At 39.2% G+C, this 22,107-nt stretch overlaps 1 protein-coding gene across 3 annotated transcripts in view; it reads right to left on the reverse strand.

Annotated features, from left to right (window-relative positions):
• Positions 1-22,107, reverse strand: part of safb (scaffold attachment factor B) — a 66,846-nt gene that overhangs the window by 30,887 nt on the left and 13,852 nt on the right. For 2 of the 3 annotated variants that reach the window (XM_048559716.2, XM_048559717.2), the window contains exons 4-11: positions 15,180-15,437; positions 13,672-13,749; positions 12,061-12,088; positions 10,038-10,536; positions 9,511-9,560; positions 8,828-8,943; positions 5,813-5,962; positions 4,483-4,604 (exon numbers count right to left, since the gene is read on the reverse strand). In XM_048559716.2, coding sequence (XP_048415673.2) covers positions 4,483-4,604; positions 5,813-5,962; positions 8,828-8,943; positions 9,511-9,560; positions 10,038-10,536; positions 12,061-12,088; positions 13,672-13,749; positions 15,180-15,437 — 1,301 coding nt within the window. The remainder of the gene's footprint in view (positions 1-4,482; positions 4,605-5,812; positions 5,963-8,827; positions 8,944-9,510; positions 9,561-10,037; positions 10,537-12,060; positions 12,089-13,671; positions 13,750-15,179; positions 15,438-22,107) is intronic. The other variant, XM_048559718.2, reaches the window with a different exon arrangement.

A 22,107-nucleotide genomic window follows, 5' to 3' on the forward strand; every position in this document is an offset into this window, starting at 1 on the left:
CTAATAAAAGCACGTGATTTGCAGATTACTTTAGGAACAGAAAGATACCAACTAAAACTCAATTTTCCAAAGCTATTTCATGGAAAAAAAAATTGACATAAGTAATTAATTAAAGCATTTAGGACAAATCTGTTGTTGTTTGGGTTTTTATGAAAATTTAAAAGGTTACAGTTATAAGCTGTAGAAGAGTTTTCAAACTGATTTTAAAAAAAGTGCAGTTTTGAAAGGGATCAAATGAGACAGCCAAGTAGCCTGGAGTGGTCATGGAGCGTCTGTTGCTCTGCCCTAATTTTTGAGCACTCTTCTTGGGACCTACTTTTTGATTCTTAAAACTCACTGATGAACAGCAGCACGGTGGCTCAGTGGTTAGCACTGCTGCCTCACAGCGCCAGGGACTTGGATTCAATTCCAGCCTCAGGTGACTGTCTCTGTGGGTTTCCTGCAAGTGCTCTGGTTTCTTCCTACAGCCCAAATACGTCCAGGTTAGGTGGACTGGCCATGCTAAATTGCCCAGTGTCAAGGGATGTGTAGGTTAAGTGGATTAGCCATGGGAAATCCAGGGATAGATTGGAGAGAGTAAGTCGGGATGGGATACTCTGCTGAGTCAATGTGGACTTGTTGGGCCAAATGGCCTGTTTCCACACTGTAAGGATTCGATGGTTCCAAGTGATGCAGTCATCAAGTAACAATATTTGCTGTACCTGGGTTGATATGGTATATTTGGACTCAGTGAGAAATTAATCAATAACCTTAATAAGACACCATGATAACTAAATTGGCATAAGACAACAAGCTATTCTGCAAAATAACAAACTTTTACATGTATATGGCTACCACTCTAAACTGATGAATTTAGAACTAATGCAGTACCACTGATGATGCTGCTGCACAAAACCAGAAGATTTTAAACCAGGCAGTTTCTATAATTTTTGTTCCCATTTCAGAGTTTGAATTTAAATTCAACAATTGACAGCATGCATTGCAACCACATCCGCTAAATTTCTCGCTTATATACTAGCTCCTGAGTTTATGCAGCCTTATGCTGATTTGCAAGAGTCATCACCTTAATGATTTCAACATGACCTGGCTCTGATTAGCTAAATAGTCCTTTATTTACAAATTTTAAACTTCATTTTAATTTAGAGTCTCCTCCCATATCACATTCAATCTGTCTTGGAGTCTCCTTCCGGCTACAATCCTCCATACCCTATTGGAACCTCATTCCTTCTTCTGCCACCCCAACTGGAGTTTCCTTCCTCTCCCTCACCCCTGCACCCCAACAAAGCCTTCTTTCCCATCTACTTCTTGGAATCCCGATCAACACCCCCACATTGCTGTGCAACCCTCAAAGTAACATCACTTATTCAGCTGGTAGGAAATGCTTTTGTTAAACTGGTGACTGGGGAAGAGCATCTACCCTAAATCCCACTATGGATTGAAAAAAAAAGTTCTGAGGAAGGGTCACCGGACCGGAAGCATTACCTGATTTTTTTCTTCGCAGACGCTGCCAGACCTGTTGAGCTTTTCCAGCAACTTTGCTTTTTGTTCCTGATTTACATCATGCGCAGTTCTTTCAGTTTTTACCTTCTTCACAATCCCATCTACTGTGCTCCACTTTCAACGAACAAATGAACCTGTACTCCAGGGTCTCCTTGTTCAGCAATATGTTCCAGGATCTTACCATTAAGTGTATAAATCCTGCCCTGATTTGCCTTTCCAAAATGCAGTACCTCACACTAACCTAAATTAAACTCCATCTTCCAGTCCTCGGCCCACTGGCCTACCCAATCAAGATCACGTTGCACTCTGAGGAATTGCAAGGGTTTAAAAAAATAACGGGAGTTACATACAGGCCTCCAGACAGTAGTCAGGTTGTGGAGCACAAGATACATGCCTTTTCCATTTCCTGGTGTAAAGAAAGGCAAGGTTACAGCAATTATGGGGTGTTTCAGTATGTATGTAGACTGGGAAAATCAGGTTGGTAGTGGATTGCAAGAAATGGAATTTTGTAGAATGTCTACAAGATGGCTTTTTGGAGCAGCTTGTGGAGAAGCCCACTAGGGAACAGGCAATTCGGGTTCAAATGATGTGGCAGACTTTATAAGGGAGCATAAGGTGAAGGAATCCTTAAGAGACAGTGGCCATAAAATGAGTGCATTTAGTCTGCAATTTGAGGGAAGCTGGAATCAGGTGTAATGGTACTAACAGTTGAATAAAGGCAACTACGGAGGAATGAGGGTGGAGCTGGCCAGAATAGACTGGGAGAAGAGCCTAGCAGGGAAGACAGCAGAACAGCAATGTCAGGAGCTTCTGAGAGTAATTCAGGAGACACAGCAAAAATTGATGCTTAGGAATAATTATCATACTAAAGGGAGAACGAGGTAACCATAGCTAACAAGGGATATCAGGGACAGCATAAAATCAAAGGAGGAAGCATATAATGCGGAGAAGGACAGTGGGAAGCCAGGGAACTGGGGTGCCTACAAAGACCAACGGAAGACAACTCAAGAAGAAATAACTGTATCAGAGATAATGGGAACTGCAGATGCTGGAGAATCCGAGATGACAGAGTGTGGAGCTGGATGAATGTAGCAGGCCAAGCAGCATCTTAGTAGCTCCTAAGATGCTGCTTGGCCTGCTATGTTCATCCAGCTCCAAGAGCAATTTTGAGCCCAATATCTCAGGAACAATGTACTGGCCCTGGGCGCGTTCAGAGGAGGTTCACGAGAATGATCCCAGGAATGAAAGACTCAACATACGAGGGATGTGAGGGGACTCTGGGTCTATACTCGATAGGGTTTGAAAGGATGAGGAGGGGGCATCTAATTTGAAACTTCCAGAATACTGAAAGGCCTGGAAAGAGTCGACCTTGGGAGGACGTTTCTATTAGCATGAGGGGCTAGGACTAGAGGACACAGCCTTAGAGTAAACAGAAGATCCTTTAGAGCAGAAACAAGGAGAAACCTTTGGAATTCTTTGCAACAGAAGGGTGTGTAGGCTAGGCCATAGAGTATATTTAAGACAGAGATAGATAGATAGGTTCTTGGTTGTTAAGAGGATCAAAGGTTACAGGCGGGGTGGGGGTGGGGAAGAGCGAAGAGAATGGGGTTGATAAATTCATAAGCCATGACTGAATGGCAGAGCAGACTCAATGGGGCAAGTGGCCCAATTTCTGCTCCTGTGTCTTATGGTCTTCAGACTTGAGCCTTGTAGATGGTGGACAAGCTTTGGAGAGTCAGGTGGTGAGTTACTTGCCAATATACCAAACTTCCTTGCGGGCTTGTTACTGATAGACCTTTCAAGGTTTGCTAGTGAACAAAATTGGTCACATCTCCATTCATGAATTTTCTCAAGTACCTCGAAGATTTCTTTGAGCAAAAGCACAACTTTGCTGTATAATTTTTTGACAACTCAGTTTGTTCACCCCAACATTTATGGTGCACAATACCTAACTTTCAGTTCACCAAGTGGAGGTCTTCGGTTCGTTTTGAGAATGAGGTTTAAATGTGCTTGATTTTATCTCACTTTGCCACCAATACTCTCTTGAAAAGTGCTGGCATGCTACTATGATGCATTTCTACTCTTATCCACAAGAGGGAACACAGTAACAATCATTGCAGGCTGTGGTTCTGTTCAGTTTCTAGATCTACACCGTTTGAGGACTGGAGTTGGTGACTCACCACATAGATAAGAGCAGCAATACTTCACAGTAGCATGACATCACTTTCTAAGAGAAATCTTTCAAAGTTTATTCAAAATAAAATCAATACTTAGACGAGAGTTTTCTTAAAACTGGTCACAATTGATCAGCTCATTATTCACAAGGTATTCTTAAGTGAAGCAGGTTGCCCATTTCTGAGTATGGAGATCCCTTGTAGTCAAAGTTAGGCAGAGATTTTAAGGCTTGTGAGAAGTATGCATTGATACATTGCCTAAAAGGCAGTTCTTGAGCAGGACTGGGCAGCGATTTTCAATCTCCTTACCGTAAAGCTTTGAGTCTATAACTTGAATCATTACAGATTAGAAAAGAAGTGGTGTAACTTTTTTTCAATTTCCAAGCTTAGCAGAAAAAGGTTAACTGATCAAAGCATAACTGATCAACAGACAAACCCCTCTTACAATGCCTGTAAAGCTCAGTTCACATGTTGTAGTGTCACAGCAGAATGCCTGTTTTGATCAGCTTCAGCACTGTTATTAAATTCTAGACCCTTTTATGATGTGCAAATTTCAACATAATCAAGTAACGTTTTGCGCAACCCTGCAATAACAGCCTATCCTAAAATCGTCATGTCATTTCTACTGTCTCACACTTCAGTCAGTCCTTTTACTGTCAGAAAAAAACAACGCAATACTTTTATAGTTGTTTGTTTGTTAAGGACAGGATGCTCAACATTCAGAATTATTAATTTCGGCTGAAGTTACCAAAACATTTGAGAATATATCAGAAGTCTATTAAGCAAATAACCCGTATTAAAAACTCACTTGTCAGTTTTGAACTCGGCAGAATGGCGCCTATCACTACTGAGTTCTCTTGAAGCTGACTTTGGATCCTTTTTTGAGTCCTCCTTCTTATCTGGTTTTTTACCTGAAGGCTCATTTTTAGCCTGAAAATTAAAAGTTTACAAATTTCACATCTGCTCAGGACAACCACAACAAACCTAGCACACAAGCTTCCACTTGTCACATTATAGGCTGGTTGATTTCTTGCAGCTTTGCTCATCAGCAGCAAATCATAACGGTCTTCCAACAGTGGACAGTGTACACATTCTGTTATTTTACATTTCTTAAAATAAAGACTTTCACTTGCTCGCTGCACCTCCCCTCCGGCCTGCTTCTGCAGCCTTTCATCTCAACTTTTCACCTTAAATATCCCATGTGCTGCATATTGCATAATTTAGTTTCTTGATGTGTGCATTTATATATCCAATCAAAATAATTGTCATGTTCATAAGGCTCTTAGCCAATGAATTACTCTGTTGCAGGTGGCAAGTCAGTATAGTATCTTGTGTCTCAATTCTCCAAATGTCAGTTACTACATGGTTCCTTTGATTCACACATGTAGGCAGCAATGTGTCTTGGACAATAGCATCTTCAGTAGGTTCTCAATAGAGGAAAAGAACGAGAAAGCGCTCCGGAAGCATTATCCTAGTTTGACGTTCAAATCATTTATACAGAAGACTCAGCCAGGACACACTTGCAAAATTTAACACTATGTTCGGACATGTTTGCAAGCTCAAGACAAGGGGTGAACAAAGGTCCTGGAATGAATGATTTGCAATCAGATTTGTCTTTCCATAGGACAGCAGAGCTAGTAAACTGCCACAGCTACCAAAACTTTGTAGTTCTTTTGAGAATTTTGATGCATTACCTTTTAGCAGTGTATTATTAAACTAAATCCCCAACTCCACCTAGAAATTTAAATACACTTACTTAGCACATAATGTTTAAAAGATGTCAAAAAAGTGAGGGGTATAGACTTTTCAAATCACCAAAACAGTATCCTAGCAGTTTCGTACTACATTTATGCACCATACTGAGATTAAATCAAGTATCAAGAAAACATTTGGAAATTTCTAGCAATTGCATTAGTAAAGATTTTTAGAAAAAAAGCAATGGATATTTTATCCAGTGACTTTCTGGATCAATTCTAACTAAATCACTCTTCCTATCAGTGCCTGAAAACACCATTATCAAGTGATCAGCTCATTCAAAAACTTAACCACTCTTTTCTCGAAGATGCTCACGTTCAAGTGCATTTTCACCATTTGTTTTCTTTCAGACTTGAATTTGTCCCGTGTTGCTTTGCACTCACCTTTTCCACAGAAATCATTCGTCCATGAAGCTCTGTTCTGTGCAAATTACCAATACATTTTGTCGCCTCCTCACTGGTTGACATGGTCACAAATCCATAGCATCGTGCTCCAGGACTACGAGCATTCGTCACTACCTTTGCACCCACCACCTGTATAGATGAAGTGTCACATACAAGAGAACAGAACAAAGTTCAATCACTTTATTCTAAAACTGCATTCATCTTAGTGAATATCTGGCCACTATTACTGCCCAAGCCCACAAAAAAAATTAGATGAGAAAACTACTCAACTACTAACTCAGCTATTTAAGTAATGCGAATGTTTAGCTAAATGCACATGGTTGAAAATCCATGCTTCCTCAGCGTGTATCAGTTGGTTTCCAAAATACATTTGTTAAATAAACTCAACACCTCTAATCTCTCTCATACCATCATTCCAGTCCCATCCCAACACAATACTTGTGTGCCCATTGTCCATTCAGATCCCATTTCTGGGCACATTTCCAGTAATCAAGATTCGCTACTGTGCAGTTTCCTTCCAAACAATGGATTCAGGAGTTTCAATTTCTGCTTTGGGTGCTGTACCCACATTTATAAAAATAGCTGAATCAACTACACTCACTTCCTGCCTATAAAGATAATCACTTTATTATGAGTCTGTGCCAACCATTATAATTTTCCATTGCAGCATTTAAAATTTGAATGCCCTCTGATAACTAGGACTTCCACTTTGTAATCACATCAATACCTTTTTTCACCCCGGGGAATCAAAACGACATTGGGGGAAGAGAGTGAGGGGGAGGGAGCGAGCGCGAGAGACAGAGAGAGAGCGCGAGAGACAGAGCGTGAGAGACAGAGAGAGAGCGCGAGAGACAGAGAGAGAGCGCGAGAGACAGAGAGAGAGAGCGCGAGAGACAGAGAGAGAGAGCGAGAGACAGAGAGAGAGAGCGAGAGACAGAGAGAGAGAGCGAGAGACAGAGAGAGAGAGCGAGAGACAGAGAGAGAGAGCGAGAGACAGAGAGAGAGAGAGAGAACGAGAGACAGAGAGAGAGAACGAGAGACAGAGCGCGAGAGTCTAACAGCAGCCACAAACACAACAAAAAACACAGGTGCAACAGGCGTCATTAGTTTGTTCCTACTACTACTTCTGTTCTACTCCAAAAGTCATGATTTCAAAAAAGTACGCGTTTCTTCATTAGTAATAAACTAACTGCTGGTAATGCCTTCATTAGAACAGTGGGCTTTATCAGAGTGATAAAGATCTAAAATATCATAGTATTTTTCTTTTTATAGGTGCAACCAGTATTTTACCATTTTGTTTTTTCAAAGTTGTCTTTGTTTTGCAAAAGTAGAATGTAAAGAATCTGAAAATGGTTGATTTAAGTCAAAGGGCTTCTTCTGCATTGTATCACATACTATGATTAAGTACCGCCTCAACCCATTGGTATTTTTAAGGCTGCTTTTCTATTTGAAGGCTTCAACCCAAAGTATCAGCCAAAAGTGCAGATTTGACATTTTTTTAACCTGGAGCAGTGATACTTAACCGAGGACAGGTAGGTCCAGCAGACTGAACATGTTAAACATGCACACAAAAGATCAAGATACATTAAAATTGCACTAAAAAACAAGCCAGCTAAGTGATATCGAAGTATTTCAGCAAAATTTATTTCGTTACTTTCCAACATTATTGGAAATAAAAATTTCAGGATAGATTCCAAAATCTTTATCCAGGTTACATTTGTAATTAGTGCTGACAGCAGGTGAAATTAAAAAAAAATTTAAGGCAGCGTACTTCAAAATTCCACTTGCATTTTTGAAAAGGTAAAATTTTGAAGTTTTCAATCATTGTACTTGGAGGTGGAAATACTGCTAAAATATTAACAGACATCGCTGTAGTCAAACTAAGCAACAGTTTGTTTCAATTAACTAGGTTAGGGAGGATTAGTACGCACAATTTTAGATTAAAAAACCTAGGTAAGATGACAAACTAATGATTTCTTTGCACAGAACAGTGATCTTTTGAAAAAGTGACTCTCAAGTGGTGGTGCCAATTTGAAGAATTCTGTCAAGTGCCAAGACAATTTCTGACTGGCATAGACAACTACAATGCAAGGCTAGGGATTCCTTGGTTTTGATCAACTCGATGGATCAGAGAGAAATGTTCCCGGTTTCAATGAAGAAGTCTGCAAGTGTTTGCTTTTACAAAATTCCCCGAAACCGCTTCCTAAAAGGCTGCTTGAAACTTATTTGGACAAGATACAGGAAGATTGCTTCAACAGAAGAAGGGAGCATGGCAGTCGAGTGTGCGGAGATAGGGAGTGCCACGATGGAAAGATTGAAAAATCAAATTGCACTAAATTTGAGACCTGTATGACTAGCAGACAACATACATCAATACTGTATGAAAATATAACTTCTTACACAAGCAGAACCCTAGAGAAGATTGAGTTAAGAGAATGCAGGATTAGAGACTGACTAGCATAGCTCAAACGTTTTGTTTTGCACTTTGGGATAAGCAAGATTATTAGTTATTTTAGTTACAATGAATCTGGTCAAGTACATGAATGTTTTTCCAATATCTGATATAATCAAGACATGTTACAGTTTTTACAATTAACTGCTAGATTTGGGCTGTTCAATCTAGAAGACAAGTTAGCAGATTATCAGTGCAGTTAACTGTTGCCAGGTTCTTAACAGAAAGTTAGGTTTTAAAAATCCAAATCTTATTGCCCAGTTATCAGAGATTACACTTCCATTAGATGATACTTAACAAAAAAACCTAAAGTATTCCATCAAGTTATTGTGACACACAGACCTTCTACTCATGAGATCCATGCCAACCTTCTATAAACCAATTCAGTCAGTCCTAATTACCCATGCTACACAATATCCTGTCTTTCTTTTACTTCTCATGAACAAACTAAAAATTGTTCAATCAGCATTAAAGCACTTCAAGCCCCAAAGACATTTCATACATTATATTAGTCAAATCTTCAGCATTTTCATAACCATTACCTTGCCATATTTACTGAAGAGGTTCTTCAAGTCAGTTGCTCTGGTGGCAGAGGACAGACCACTCACCCAAAGGTTCTTCCCTGCAGTATCTGTTACGCTGGTGTTACCAGATCGGCCTGAATGACAAGGTTAGCAAAATAAGCAAAGACATGAAGAAATTCAAAAATGAACTGGTAAGCTACACTTTATATGAAGCAATTCCACACTCGACAATCATTGCACTGAAGAAAAGAGAATAAAGTGTTTCTTGTGCCCCGATAAATGCAATGTTATTAACGTCTCTATGGCACACAATGCCTCAAATATATATCAACAATTCTTAAAAGATGACAACTGATCCCAAACTAGCTTCCTTCTCTGGAAGCCAGACAAGTTTACTGCTTGAAATCTAACATCTACTACGTACATAGTACAGTAAAATGTTAAGGTACTTAATAATAGCAAAAATAAACAAAACCAATATTTCACTTCTCAAATTACATTTTAATGATTTTCAAGAACGAATGAAGTGTAGAATAGTCACTCGCATAGTAAACTTTCAAAAATCCTGAAAATGGCACTCAGTAACAGTGCCAAAGTTCTGAGTGTAAGGGTGCAATAACAAAACTATATTTATTAAATGAATAATGACCACGACAGGGCTAGTATAGCGATGTTGAACATCAGTTAAAACTGTGGCATACCTTTCTCATCCTTTGCAGCGGGCTTAATGTCTTTTCCATCCTTGTTAAAACTAAAGGTACAAAATCAGATTTGTTAAATAAAGAATAAATGAAAATTAAGTATAGTTTCCAAAAATACTTTTCCATTCCAAGAAACTGTCCAATACCTACCAATGTATAGCTATCAGTTATAGATCACTGAGAATACAAAGCAAACGTACCGGATGTAGGGGAATCAATGACATTTTAGATCCCAATTGGAAACAGAACTGTATAACAAATGCCTTGTTACATTTTTGGTACTGTTGGTGAAGAGTACACAGAAGCAAAATATTCCAGTTTGTGAACAACCTCCGCAGGTTGGAGGAGAGCAGAAAGTGTAAAAGGAAGTTGCCTCTAACAGTATAGGAAAAGAAAATTAAGAACTTTTAAACAAAAAAAATCTAAATTATCACCACTGCGCAGGCCAATTCACGAGATAGGTTTACTGGAATCTTAGTATGAATAAAAAAAGAAAGCTTCTGATCTAGAACTGAGAAACAACAAACCTCTTGTTCTGATCACTGCCCTCTATAATCGAGGTTTCTTTCTTAGCTGCTTCATTAGAATCACCTTCATCTTCTGTTTTCATGGTTTCATCTTTGCTTTCCTCAGTTGCTGGCTGTTCTTTCTCTGTACTCTCAATGCCTGTCACTTCTAACTCTTGTTTCTGTTGGTCGCTTTCTGTTTCGCTCAAATTTACTGTTGCATTCACTTCAGTTTCATTTTTATTGCCACAGGGTGCTTGATCAGAGGGTTTCTCGGAGTCAGTCCCCAGTGGTTTTGATTCTTTCTTGGGCGCATCCAAAAGTAAGTCATTGTCGAGTTCTAGTGTCAGTGCATCCTCTGCTTGTACTGTAACTGAGAGGTTGTCATCTTCTTCTTCTTTCTGGTAGGAGTCTATGTCGATCATTTCTTGTGCAGATAGCTGAGCCTCTTCAGGGAGTTCCTCCTCGATAGGGACTGAACTACAAGCTTCCCCCGAACTCTCGGCTACATTCTCCTTCTCTACGGGATCAATGGGAATAGAATGGCACAAGGTTTAATTACCACTGAAATACAGCAAAACATACACGGAGCTAATGTGTCTGCTGTGTAACTATGCAGGACACTGCCCCTAGCGTTCACTAGTATCACAGAGAGATTGGAAAACTGAGGGAGCACACAACTACCTAGAGAAATTAAATTCATTGTAATTTCTTCACTAATTTACCAATAGATATTTCAGTAACCTCACAGATCAGGAGTCCTCAATGCTGCAAACCGATAACTTTGGAAGATAGCAGAAGCAGTTCAAGTGAGACCACGACAAGTCCGTGTATTTCCAAGAAGTAAACAGTTGAAGCCAGAAATTCCTTTGCAGTTCAAGATGATCAGAAACTATTTCCAAACTGCATCCACGATTGTTCAATAAATGTTTCCTTTTGAGAGTCCTAAGTCTTCTGATTAACTTCATTTCTTCCAAGTAAAGCAAGAGTCCAACAAAACATACATGGGCAGACTGTTCGAGTTTTTTAAAAAATATTCCTGAGGAGACTTGTCTTCTACTTGCTTTAATCTGCAGCATTTCTTGAATTCACATGACTTTGTTTTTTTTTTATTCAAATATCATTTAACTTGTCAGTTTCTTTTACTGTTATAATCGTTCAGTTTAGAGTCTAACACTTCCCTAAGAATTGGCACTTCCATCTCATTGCCCATTATGTCGAATTTAGATGTATAAAAAAAGTACTCTTGTGTACTCATACATGCCACCAGATCAGGTTTTATGATCCAATTAGATTGCAAAAGAGATAACAGCATTAATACATGCTGGCCTTTATATATACATACACACATACACATACATTATAAATAGTATAATCTTGCCTAAATAGCACAACTGAGTCACTGCATTTCCTTGCTCCCTTGAAAGAACTTCCAGGCCAAAATCACCAAAGCAAAGAGTACCTGCACATTTACTGTTGCCCTAGAATGACAGATAAACATGCCACCAAGTTAAATAACTATCCCAGTGGATGACGCAGAAGTTGATATGTCTCTACTGTGGGTTTCCGTTCACTAAAAATGTACAAATGGCATAAGTTAAATTTGAATCAGGTGCTCAATTTTAGTATTTTTTCCTGTACTTATGTTGGTCATGAATGCTTTAATAGCTGTTAAAGCACCCTAAAACCAATTTGAAAGTCATTATTATATAAATGCAACTGTATGTTCAGTCAATCAGTTAAGACTTCAACAAAAACGAGATCTTCGTCAAAACAGTGTATTGCTGGTTCTTCCCATTCAGGGAAGCTGGGGGCTAAATCAACTACACTGGGTCAGTTGTGCAATTTAAAGCCTTGTAGTGATTGAATTAATGTAGGAGATCTGGGACATGCCTAAGTTTTCCAATCTCCCTGTACTGTTCTGCTCTGAACCACTGCTATTATACACCAGAATACTTGCACATGATCATGTTTTCTTTCTAAACTGAGAAAAAGAATTAAGTTGCACTGGGGGACATGGATGAAAAGAGGGTTTCTTTAATACCTGTTTCTTCAAGTAAATCTTCAGTATCCTGAAAATAAATGAAATTAGAAATTTTGTTAATGCTATCTGTAACCAACATGAGCTAACACATAATTAAGGTCCACTGGCCAGTTAATACCTCCAAAATTTAAGTTGCAATTCACACTCATCTTTGGATGGCCCAAGCGCAACACGATCTGAACTAGGTATTAACCTGAAAGGCTCTTTATGTACAACACTATTGTTTTAACTGAGCAGAAACTGCCTTTTTAGGAACTAAATGTCAGCGCGCAATGCAGCTTTGGCATTTCTGGCACAGAACAGGAAGGCAAAAATTAGAAAATAAAGCAGCCAGATCCCAAAACAGGTAAAGGATGCAAAAACACTAACTATTTTAAAAAGCTCAACTTGGGCAAAGCAAAGACGAATCTACAGATGCATTCTGCTAACTATAGTTAGCAACATTGATTGTTAAGTGAGCTATACTGAATAACATCAAGCTACTGAGGATGTTGGAAATCTGGAATAAGACAAAGTGGGATAACTCAGTTGGTCTTACAGCATCTCTACAGACTGAAAGAGTTAAGAGTTTAGAACTCTAAAGAATCACATTGGACTAAAAACATTAACTGTGTTTCTATCTGCATCGACGCTAGCAGATCTGGGTTTCTCCAGTTCTTTGTTTTTAAGTGCATCATATCAGTTCAGTTGAGGTTTTCAAAGTCAATGTATCCTAAACCAGTACATAAAGTGCAATTGCAAGTGAATTATTAAAAATGTCAAAAATATACTGTGTAAAACAAGCCTTCCCCAGGTTATATTTTGTACTACATTTCTATCTTTGGAGTCACCAAAATAAACACCATCATTCCATTTCCTGCAATGTCTTCATTTCTCCACTTACAAGGTCACCATTGTTATCCTTCAAAGGACTATTCTCTGCCCCCAATGCATGATTCCCTCCAAAAGGGCATTATCTGAAGGCAGTGGGCAAACTTAATGGACATGCCGATATCTCTGTCCTTGAAATCCAAAACTACACCAAAGGCTGAAATCAATTAACTCCAGCCTTGTCCAACTAAACAAGAATGAAAGCAGTTTACAAGACCTTGCCCCTCTAGTGGAATGAGGGATGGTTTTGTTGTGATAGGGAAGATTAGTAGTTTTCAATACAGTTGCAAGATACGAATTCCACGTCAAATGTTTTGCAGATATCTACTAGTCCAAAAATGCCCATTTGATAAACGTTTCACTTTTTGTACTTGCAGTACACAACACTGGCTACACTTGTTGTTGACTCTTGCTGTTTACCTCATAATACTGTCTAAATAGCAAACAAGGCTTAACTATAAATAAAAATCCTGCAGAGCTCATAACGCATAAACACAGGGCTTTTCCTAAAGAGTACACGATTTAGATAAGAGACCAATGCCCAAAAGCGGGAAAGAAAACAGACTTTTAATACATCTACACCAGCAAATATCTGCCAAAACAGTATGAAAATTAACAGACCAAATTTGTAATTAGTTTCTCAAAATGAACTGTCAGTAACACCCAATCTACACATTTAACACAATGCAGCTATTTCAAAATGACATTTGTTTCAAGAAGACTTTCAAAATGACGTCCTACTTCTTTAATCGACATAGACTCCTCTTCTGCACTGCCAGGCATCTCAGAGTCCATCATCTCCTTTGGTTCATCCACAATCTGAAATATGACATCAAATATTCTTCAAACAAAAAAGTTCAAACTGAGTGAACATTTAAACATGCCACTGAATATGTGCACTGAAAATACTACAAATAATCAACAACTTTTTCAAATCCAACAGCATAGTGGTCATGAAGCTGCAGAATTAAATGAAGCTAGGTCCCTGTCCCAAAATACGAGCCTCAATTTTTAAAAAAAATGTTGGATGTAGTTGAAAATTAAAGGTGACTTTCTGAGAATAGTCAGATTGTTATTAGAAATGTCAAAAAAAAGTGTCTCAGAACTGCTGAGATTCCATCTACGCAGGCTTCCAATTCTAATGTTCTAATCTGAGAACCAGAAAAGAATATTTTAATAAATCTGTTCCGACAATTCCACTAAGTCCCTAAATCGATGAGCCATTGGAAGGTTACATTTAACACCCAATATCAGCATTTTAAAATCAATAGTTCTTTCCAGTCTAGGCACGAGTTAGTGAATACAATTATTTCTACTGCTTTTAATCAAAGATTTGCTTAATTCTAATCTCCAAACAGTGTAACTTTCCCAACGTAACAGTGACACTGCATACTTCCTACACTACACATTTTGGCTGAGTTTGCCAATTTACGAGCTATAAATGTTATGTACAGCAAAAGCTAGATTGAGATAAAACCAGAAGCGCAGAGATTTAGGCAGTTCATTGCTCAATTACAACTCATTTACACCTATTAGCCTCCACTTTCAAATATTGATGATTTCTCATTAAAATGTACAACAGACTCTGCCTGTAGCAAACACTCAACCGGCCAACTTCATTCCCTCCAAGAACCCTAAAAGAAGAATTTTTGAAATTCTCATTAAATTGATGATCGCTCAATGGCAATTCCCCATGATTCTATGAACCAGAAGAAAGTGTTTCCCTTTTCACTGATCATTGAAATGGAACTTTAGAACCCTTTTCAAAAAGTTCTTTCAATCTTCAGCACATTTCAGTGGAAACCGTTCTGTATCTAAAATTTCTCTATTCAACATGAAGTTCTACCCCATATTAGGCACCTTCCTTGTCAATTGATGCAACACATCTCTAGAAATTTAAGACCCCTCCCCTTTTAAGTGGGTGTCCAAAATATTGGCATCACCAATATTCTGCACCCCTCCCTATTTATAACATCTTTCCCCTTTTTAACGGTCTATTTGCACTGTTAGGAAATTATTAATTTCAAGGATAGTTTCTGCACCAAACAGAAAACGCTTTAATTCCAGAGGCTGGGTGGTATCAGAACCCAGACCTCCAAAGAAAATTTTCTAATCTAATGTACTATCCAGTGCTTTCCATAATAAGCTAAATTTCACATTCAGCTTTGCTCCCTTTTCAGAATTTATCCAACCACAAGTAAATGCAAATACACATCCACGAGAAGTGAGTTAATTTAAATTCTTCATACTTCAGCTGGTAGATCCGTGCTTAGAATGAGAGGTGACTCCAGTGGTTCTTCTGCACCCATCTCCAAAGGCAGCTGCATAGTGATATCTACAGGTAGTCCTACGTGTTCAATATTTTCGGTTAAAGATGCTGTGATTTGTTCAATCTCATTTTCATCAGCGCACCCTGCCATTGCACCTTCGATGTCAGTCTCAGGCCCAAAATTAACATCTAATGCTGAAATGTCCTGTAATTGGTCAACACTGGCTTCAATATCCTCCTGTAATGAAATATGCACATTACTTTAGGGTATGGCTAGCAACAGGCTAGGAAACACTCACTGTATGTAACTCAAACAGTTAGATAATAGTGCCAAGCTACCATTCTGAAGATTGATCAATGCCCCAAAGAGAGTTAAAACTCATGACAGTGACTTTCAAGATTGGAAGTTGGTCAATTTCCTAATTAAGACTTCATACAGTAGGGTAGTGGCATGTCTAACAAGACAACCCACTGAAATGGACATTGTCATGTTCACTATGCTATATTACTGTATGAAGACAAGGTGGACTAACTAATTAACCAAATTAGTTAAGCCCTAACCATTGCTCTTGAATGTTTGCTTGTTAACTAAAGTAGCTTAATTTGTATTTAGTTACATCAAAAGTTTGCCGAGTCCACATTCAGAATGGAAGTGCAGCAGAAGTACAGAATTTGCAGTTCAGGTCACAGAGGTAATCAGTCATTACATCTTTATATAGTTAGATGATAAAATATATGGATAACCCATAATGAGACATCCAGGTGCTCATGAAAATATCTAAACTTGGAATAGATTTAACAATAAACAATTATCTTGAGGACTGTTACAAATTTAATAGCACAAATCTAGGTTACTCAAATTTTATAAATCAGTTATGCAATATATTCAAGGCAGTAATTTATCAACACTGGGACACTTCAGTGACCTGGGAGCACTTGTAAAAGGTTCATGCAGGACTGGAGTGGGACTGGAATCTCAAATTTGGGGATGGAGGGGTGTGCGTTACAAAGTGTCCAAATAACAATTGTTTAGTTTAAGTAAAATGGTAAATATAATCACTAAAAAATTTCATATCTGTGAAATGATTTAATTTAACCAATTAGGGAAGTATGGCTGTCTTGTCAAATGTATATACTATGACATGGAAACCTTTCAAAGGTTTTGTTTGTGGGACATGAATATCACCAGCTATTTCAGTATTTATCCCCCAACCCTACATGCTCCTTGTGGGTCAGTGGTGAGCATTACTGACTCACAGTGCCGAGGACGGAGGCTCTACCATCTGTGTGGAGCTTGCAAATTTCCATGTGTCTGTGCTGGATTCCTCCAGGGGCTCCTGTTTTCTCCCACAGTCCAAAGATATGCAGGTTAGGTGGACTGGTCGTAGGAGATGCAGGGTTACAGGGATAGGGTAGGGAGACAAGTCTGGGTGGGATGCTCTTCAGAGAGTCAGTGTGGACTTGTTGGGCCAAGTGGCCTGTTTCCACGCAGTACGGCTTCTATGATCCTATTATTAAAGTGGAAACAAATTGGATACTTAAATGGTTCAAGAATACAATGTAAAAGGGAAATCCATAGTGCTGTTTGAAAGGAGTATTTTGACAGTGATATGAGAAAACATTAATATACTTTCAAGGTGGGACTTGAAATTCGCAGATGAAGGTGATCCAAAGTATCTGTTGCCCTTGTCTTCAGGGTGGAAAGGGTCATGTGTTCATTAGGTCCAGATGATGTGCTGACCTTCGTACATCTTGTAGACCGTATACAAAGTTGCCACCGTGTGTCAGTGGTAAAGAGACTGAATGCTGAACGTGGTGCAAAGGTTGCTTTGATCTGGACGCTGTCAAACCTCTTGAATATTGTTGCAGTTGTACCTTTCCAGACAAGTGGACAGTATTCTACTGCATTCCTGACTCACAGTGTAGATGGTGGGGTATGCACTGGGGAGGCTGAGGGGAATGAATCACTGCAGAATTCCTGGCATCTGATCTTTTCTTATATACATGGGTGGTCAAGAACAGTTTCTGACCAATAGTAATGCCCAGAATGTTGACAGGGAGGATAGCAATGCCATTTGCAACAGTGAATGTCAAAGAAGCGATGGCAGATTTTCTCTTGCTGGAGATGCATGGCAATGCCTCGCACTTGTGTGGCACCATCGTTACTTGCCACTTCTAAGCCCAGGCCTGGAGTGTTGTCCAAAAGTCACCGCACATGAACAAAGACTGCTTCAAAAGCTAAGAGTACTGAATGACGGACAGAAGATCACTGGTAAAGCAGCTAAGATGCTTGGGCCTTCGACACTACTATGAGTAGCTCTTTGGTGATGCCTTGGGACTGAGCTGATTAACCTCTAACAACCACCTTCCTGACCTATGCATGACTCCGGATACTGAAGAACTTTCTCCATATTTTACTGGGTATCTTTGACTGCACACTTGGTCGAATGCTGCCTCGATTACAAAGGAATCACTCATACATGTAGAGTTCAGCTCTTTCGCTCATGCTGAGATCAGGGCTGTAATGACCTCAGCAGTTGAGTGTTCCTAGTGGAAACCAAGCTGAGCATCACCGAGCAGTTTATTCCCTTGCAAGTGTTACCCGATAACACTATGATCCATCACTTTGCTGATGAATGACAGCAGAGTGATACTGAACTGTAGAAAATCCCAGATGAACAAGGGTACTAGACTTTTTGAAGTGTACTATGGTTTGGATTAGTACCAATGACATAGGTACAAAACAGTTTTGCAGGCAAATTTCAAGGATGCTAGAGGGAGATTAAGAAGCAGAACCACAAGAAATTAAGCACAGAAACTGGATGAGATGAACCCATAGTCAGAGATGATCTAAGCAGGACAAGTTCAAATTCTAAGGGCATTAAACATAGGGAAGTTCTGGGGAAGTAAGATCTTTGAAGGCCAATAAGCTCACAAGCAGCTTTGCCAGTGCTGTTGGAATTTGTTTCAGAGAGCTAGCCAGAGACGTGAAGCTGAACACAGATTCAAAAGAAGAAAAACTGCTGGAAGTGGACAGGTGAAAATTAACAAGTGGAAGGCAATAGAAACGAAAATAAAATGCTTGACTGTACTGAATGACTTATACGTAATGCAAGGATGATAGTAAGGCAGGTGAGGGTATAGATTGCTTGGGAATATACTTTTTCTTTAGATACTGTGGAAGTATGGATTAGTTTGGTGGCTGGTCACTTGGGTTTCCAGCTGAGACTAAGGGGGATTAAAAAGCAGATAGGCCTCCAAAAGGTCAAACTTGTAGAAACATTTGAGAAATGCAAAAACAAGTCTGAATTACAATAACAATTGCAGCCAGCGCAGATGGTCCAAAGATCCTTAAGTCGCATATAGGTAACCCTTCTGGCTAGACAAACCTAGGGAGAGGTTTTTCTCAATTTAGTTTTAGAGAATGAAGCTGGACAGACTGATGGGAGTGTTAATGGGAGAAACACTTCTACTTTAATAATCTGAACCCAATTAAAGTTAGCATACTCATGGAAAAGGGATTCATGATAAACATGCCCTCACAAACAAAGGGTGTAAGGCAGCTAAATCTAGAGGCCCTTAGATGACAAGATGCAGAGTTAAGGTCACAACATTCCAGTGCATGGAGCTTGCTGTGTCTGCAGATTTCGGAATTAGTATTTCAATTCAACATCAACTTCCTGCCTTCAACACACAATTCTGCACTATTCACTTTCAAATAACTGCCTCAATTGAACCCACCTTCATCACACTTTCAGGCAGTGCATTCCAGACCTGAAACACTTGATGCATGAAACTGTTTTTTCCCCACACTGCTTATTTAATCATGCATACTCCCACTCACCTCTCTAAACAGGTGCTGTCTAGGCCTCTCATGATTTTGAGCACCTCAATTAGATCATCTTTCAGCTTTCCAGTTTTCATGGAAAGCAGTCCTAACTTCAAGTTTTCTTCAAACCGCCAAAAAAAATATCAGGAGCTGAACAATGCAACAAGGCCAGAAAACTGCAAATCATGGGGCTAAAATGAAAAGGAGCATTAGGGAAGCAAAGAGTAGATTAAAAAAACTGGTAAGTAAAATTCTATGAAAACCCAAAGTTTATTTTAAAAAATACATAAATGTCAAGATGATAACTAAGGGAATAACAAGGCCTATTAGGAAGCAAAAAGAGTAACAGGTCTACTGCACAGAAGGTGGCCTTTTGGCCCAACAAATATGTGCTAGTCAAAAACAACTACCTAATGATACTAATTCCATTCTCCAGCAGTTGACCCATAGCCTTGTATATCTTGGCATTGCAAGTGTACATCTAAGAGTGTACACCTTTTATGGGAAAAAAGGGAAGAATGTGCAATCAAGGATCAAGTGTGTGGAGGCAGAATATCTGGTTAGTTTTAATGAATAATTGCAGCTGTATTCAATACCTAAACAGCTGATGGCAAGGAGAAAGTATTATGAAAGATTGAATGGGTTTAAATTTAATAGGTAAATTATTAAAATATTGAACACCTTTTCAGTTAATACATCACTTGATTACATATGAATAGGTGTGACAAGCACATCATTTAAGGTGGTTATCAATGCCTTTGATGAGATCACACAAGGCTAGTCAAAAATGTAAAAGATGGGAGGATCCACAAGAGATTAGCAAAATGGATCAAAAATTGGCTTAGGCAGAAAGCAAAGTTAAGACTGATGAGTGTTTTTGCAACTGGAAGGATGCTGCCAACATAGTTCAACAGGTCTCAGAATTCAGTTTTTGCTTCTTGTAATTTGAATTATTGAAAATGATCTATCTTCAAAACTCCTACAATTTATAATACGACATTTAATTTTAGCAAGTGGATTCCATCCCCACCCCTCTCCAAGTCACCAGGACTGCTCAGACAGTACCTTCTAGTCCCATACCTCTACTGTTTGAGGACAAGGCCAGCAGAAGCACAGGAGCACCATCATCTTCAGGTTTCCCGCTAACCAGACACCATCCTGTTTTGGGAACATCTTGCTCTTCCTCCATTGCTTCTGGGTCAAAATCCTGAACATACTTAAAAGCACTGTATATTCCTACACCATCTGCAACAGTTCAGGATAGTTAATCACCACATGTGCCAGTGTAACTAGGAACTGAGAATAAATGCTGGCTTGGCCATCAATGCATCAGAGACATGTGTGGATGAAACAAAAAATGGCCATATCTAAAGGCACAAAGAACTATACATGCGGCAACACATTTTGCGAGATGTTATAAAGCAAGAGAATAGACACTAAATGGAAGAGAAGTCAAACTCTCTACGATGCATAAAGAGGCCATTTGACCCAGAGTTTTCCACTGCACCCCTGATGAGCCACCCAGACTCAGGACTACCACCCCCAAACCAATCCCCATAGCCATTTACCACGGCTAACCCACCTAGCCTGCACATCTTTGGACTGTGGGAAGCTGAAGCATCTGGCAGAAACCCATGCAGACATGGGGAGATTGTACAAACTGCAGACTGACAGTCCACACCAGAGGACTTAGCAATGCAGAGGAAGAGGGGCCTAGGAGTCCTTTACGGTTCAACAGCTTGGTAAAATTGTGAGGAGGTAATACCATGCTCTCCTTTATTTGAAAAGAGCATAAGCTATAAAAGCAGATAAATTATACTAGATTGAGAGCTACACAAAGCTGGAGGGGTTGAAGCACATCTTGATTAATACATTCAGTTTTGATCACATCACATGAATGATATAATTGGACATGGAGACCTGCAAGACCTTGCCAAGTCTAAAACACTTCAGCAACGAGGCAGTGTTAGATAGCACCAGAATTCTTTCATTCGAAAGCTGGAACCCATGGAATTTCTTAATTAATATGCATAAAATTACAAAATGGTACCAGCTAGTCACCTCACAGGGGAGAAAAATCAGGGACCATAGATTTAAAGTAATTGGTAGAAGAATTACAGGAGAAATGAGGAAATATTCTTCCATGCAGAGTGTAGGGACTTGAAAATTTGATAGAGTGGTCAAGTCAGAAATTTTCACTATAAACAAAAAGTACATTCTCATTTGAAGCTCCATCACCTGAACAGCTATGGGTCTAACGCAGAAACAGGGAATCAGGTAGGTAACTCTCTGCTGGCTATGTGTAAATTGCCTCTTGGCCACTGTCATAATTTTCTATGGAATACACAGGAAACTCTAGACCTGATTCTATAACCTGGCAGTAATGGTAATAGAGGTATTCAGCAGTTAAGAGGCAACAAGCTTAGGAAAACATGTTCAAATTCAAATAAAAATTCAAATTTTCAATTAAAAACAGTTTTCTTCTTCCGCTGCCTCTAACCATCAACAGAAAAACAAATGACAGGTGTTTTACACAGGCTTTGCCTATTCCATGAACTATTCAAAATAACAAAGCTTTGGGAATTCTACCTTCAGTTTACATTTAACAAATCCTAAGTCAACATATGCTTACATGGCAAGACACTGGAACACCAGAGGTACGTCAGGGAATGGTAGCCTGGATTTTGTGAAAATAACAGATGCTGATGGAGCAAATAGTGCAGCAACAGTGAAGTGGGGGGTGGGGGGGTTGGATAAATGACTATACTGAACAATCTAGAAACTACTGCCAAGCCGCACCCTTGCTTTAAAATCATAACTTACCATGTGCCTCACAATGGTAGTGGCAAATGTTAATTACAATTAATGTTGCTCAAATGCCAAAGCTTTTCATCGTGCATTCATCAGTACAAAAGGAAGAATGTCAAAATTCAAAAGATCATGACAGTTTATCAGAGGAGGGTGGCACTAATTCGTTGGCAACTCTAACCAATCAAGGCATTACCATGGAGAAGGCAATAGGTTCCCCAAGCTCCTGGGTAATCCAAAGGAGGCATGAGACTTGAACACATTTCTTTTG

Source organism: Stegostoma tigrinum, chromosome 30, assembly GCF_030684315.1.
Source record: "Stegostoma tigrinum isolate sSteTig4 chromosome 30, sSteTig4.hap1, whole genome shotgun sequence".
Lineage (NCBI taxonomy): Eukaryota > Metazoa > Chordata > Chondrichthyes > Orectolobiformes > Stegostomatidae > Stegostoma > Stegostoma tigrinum.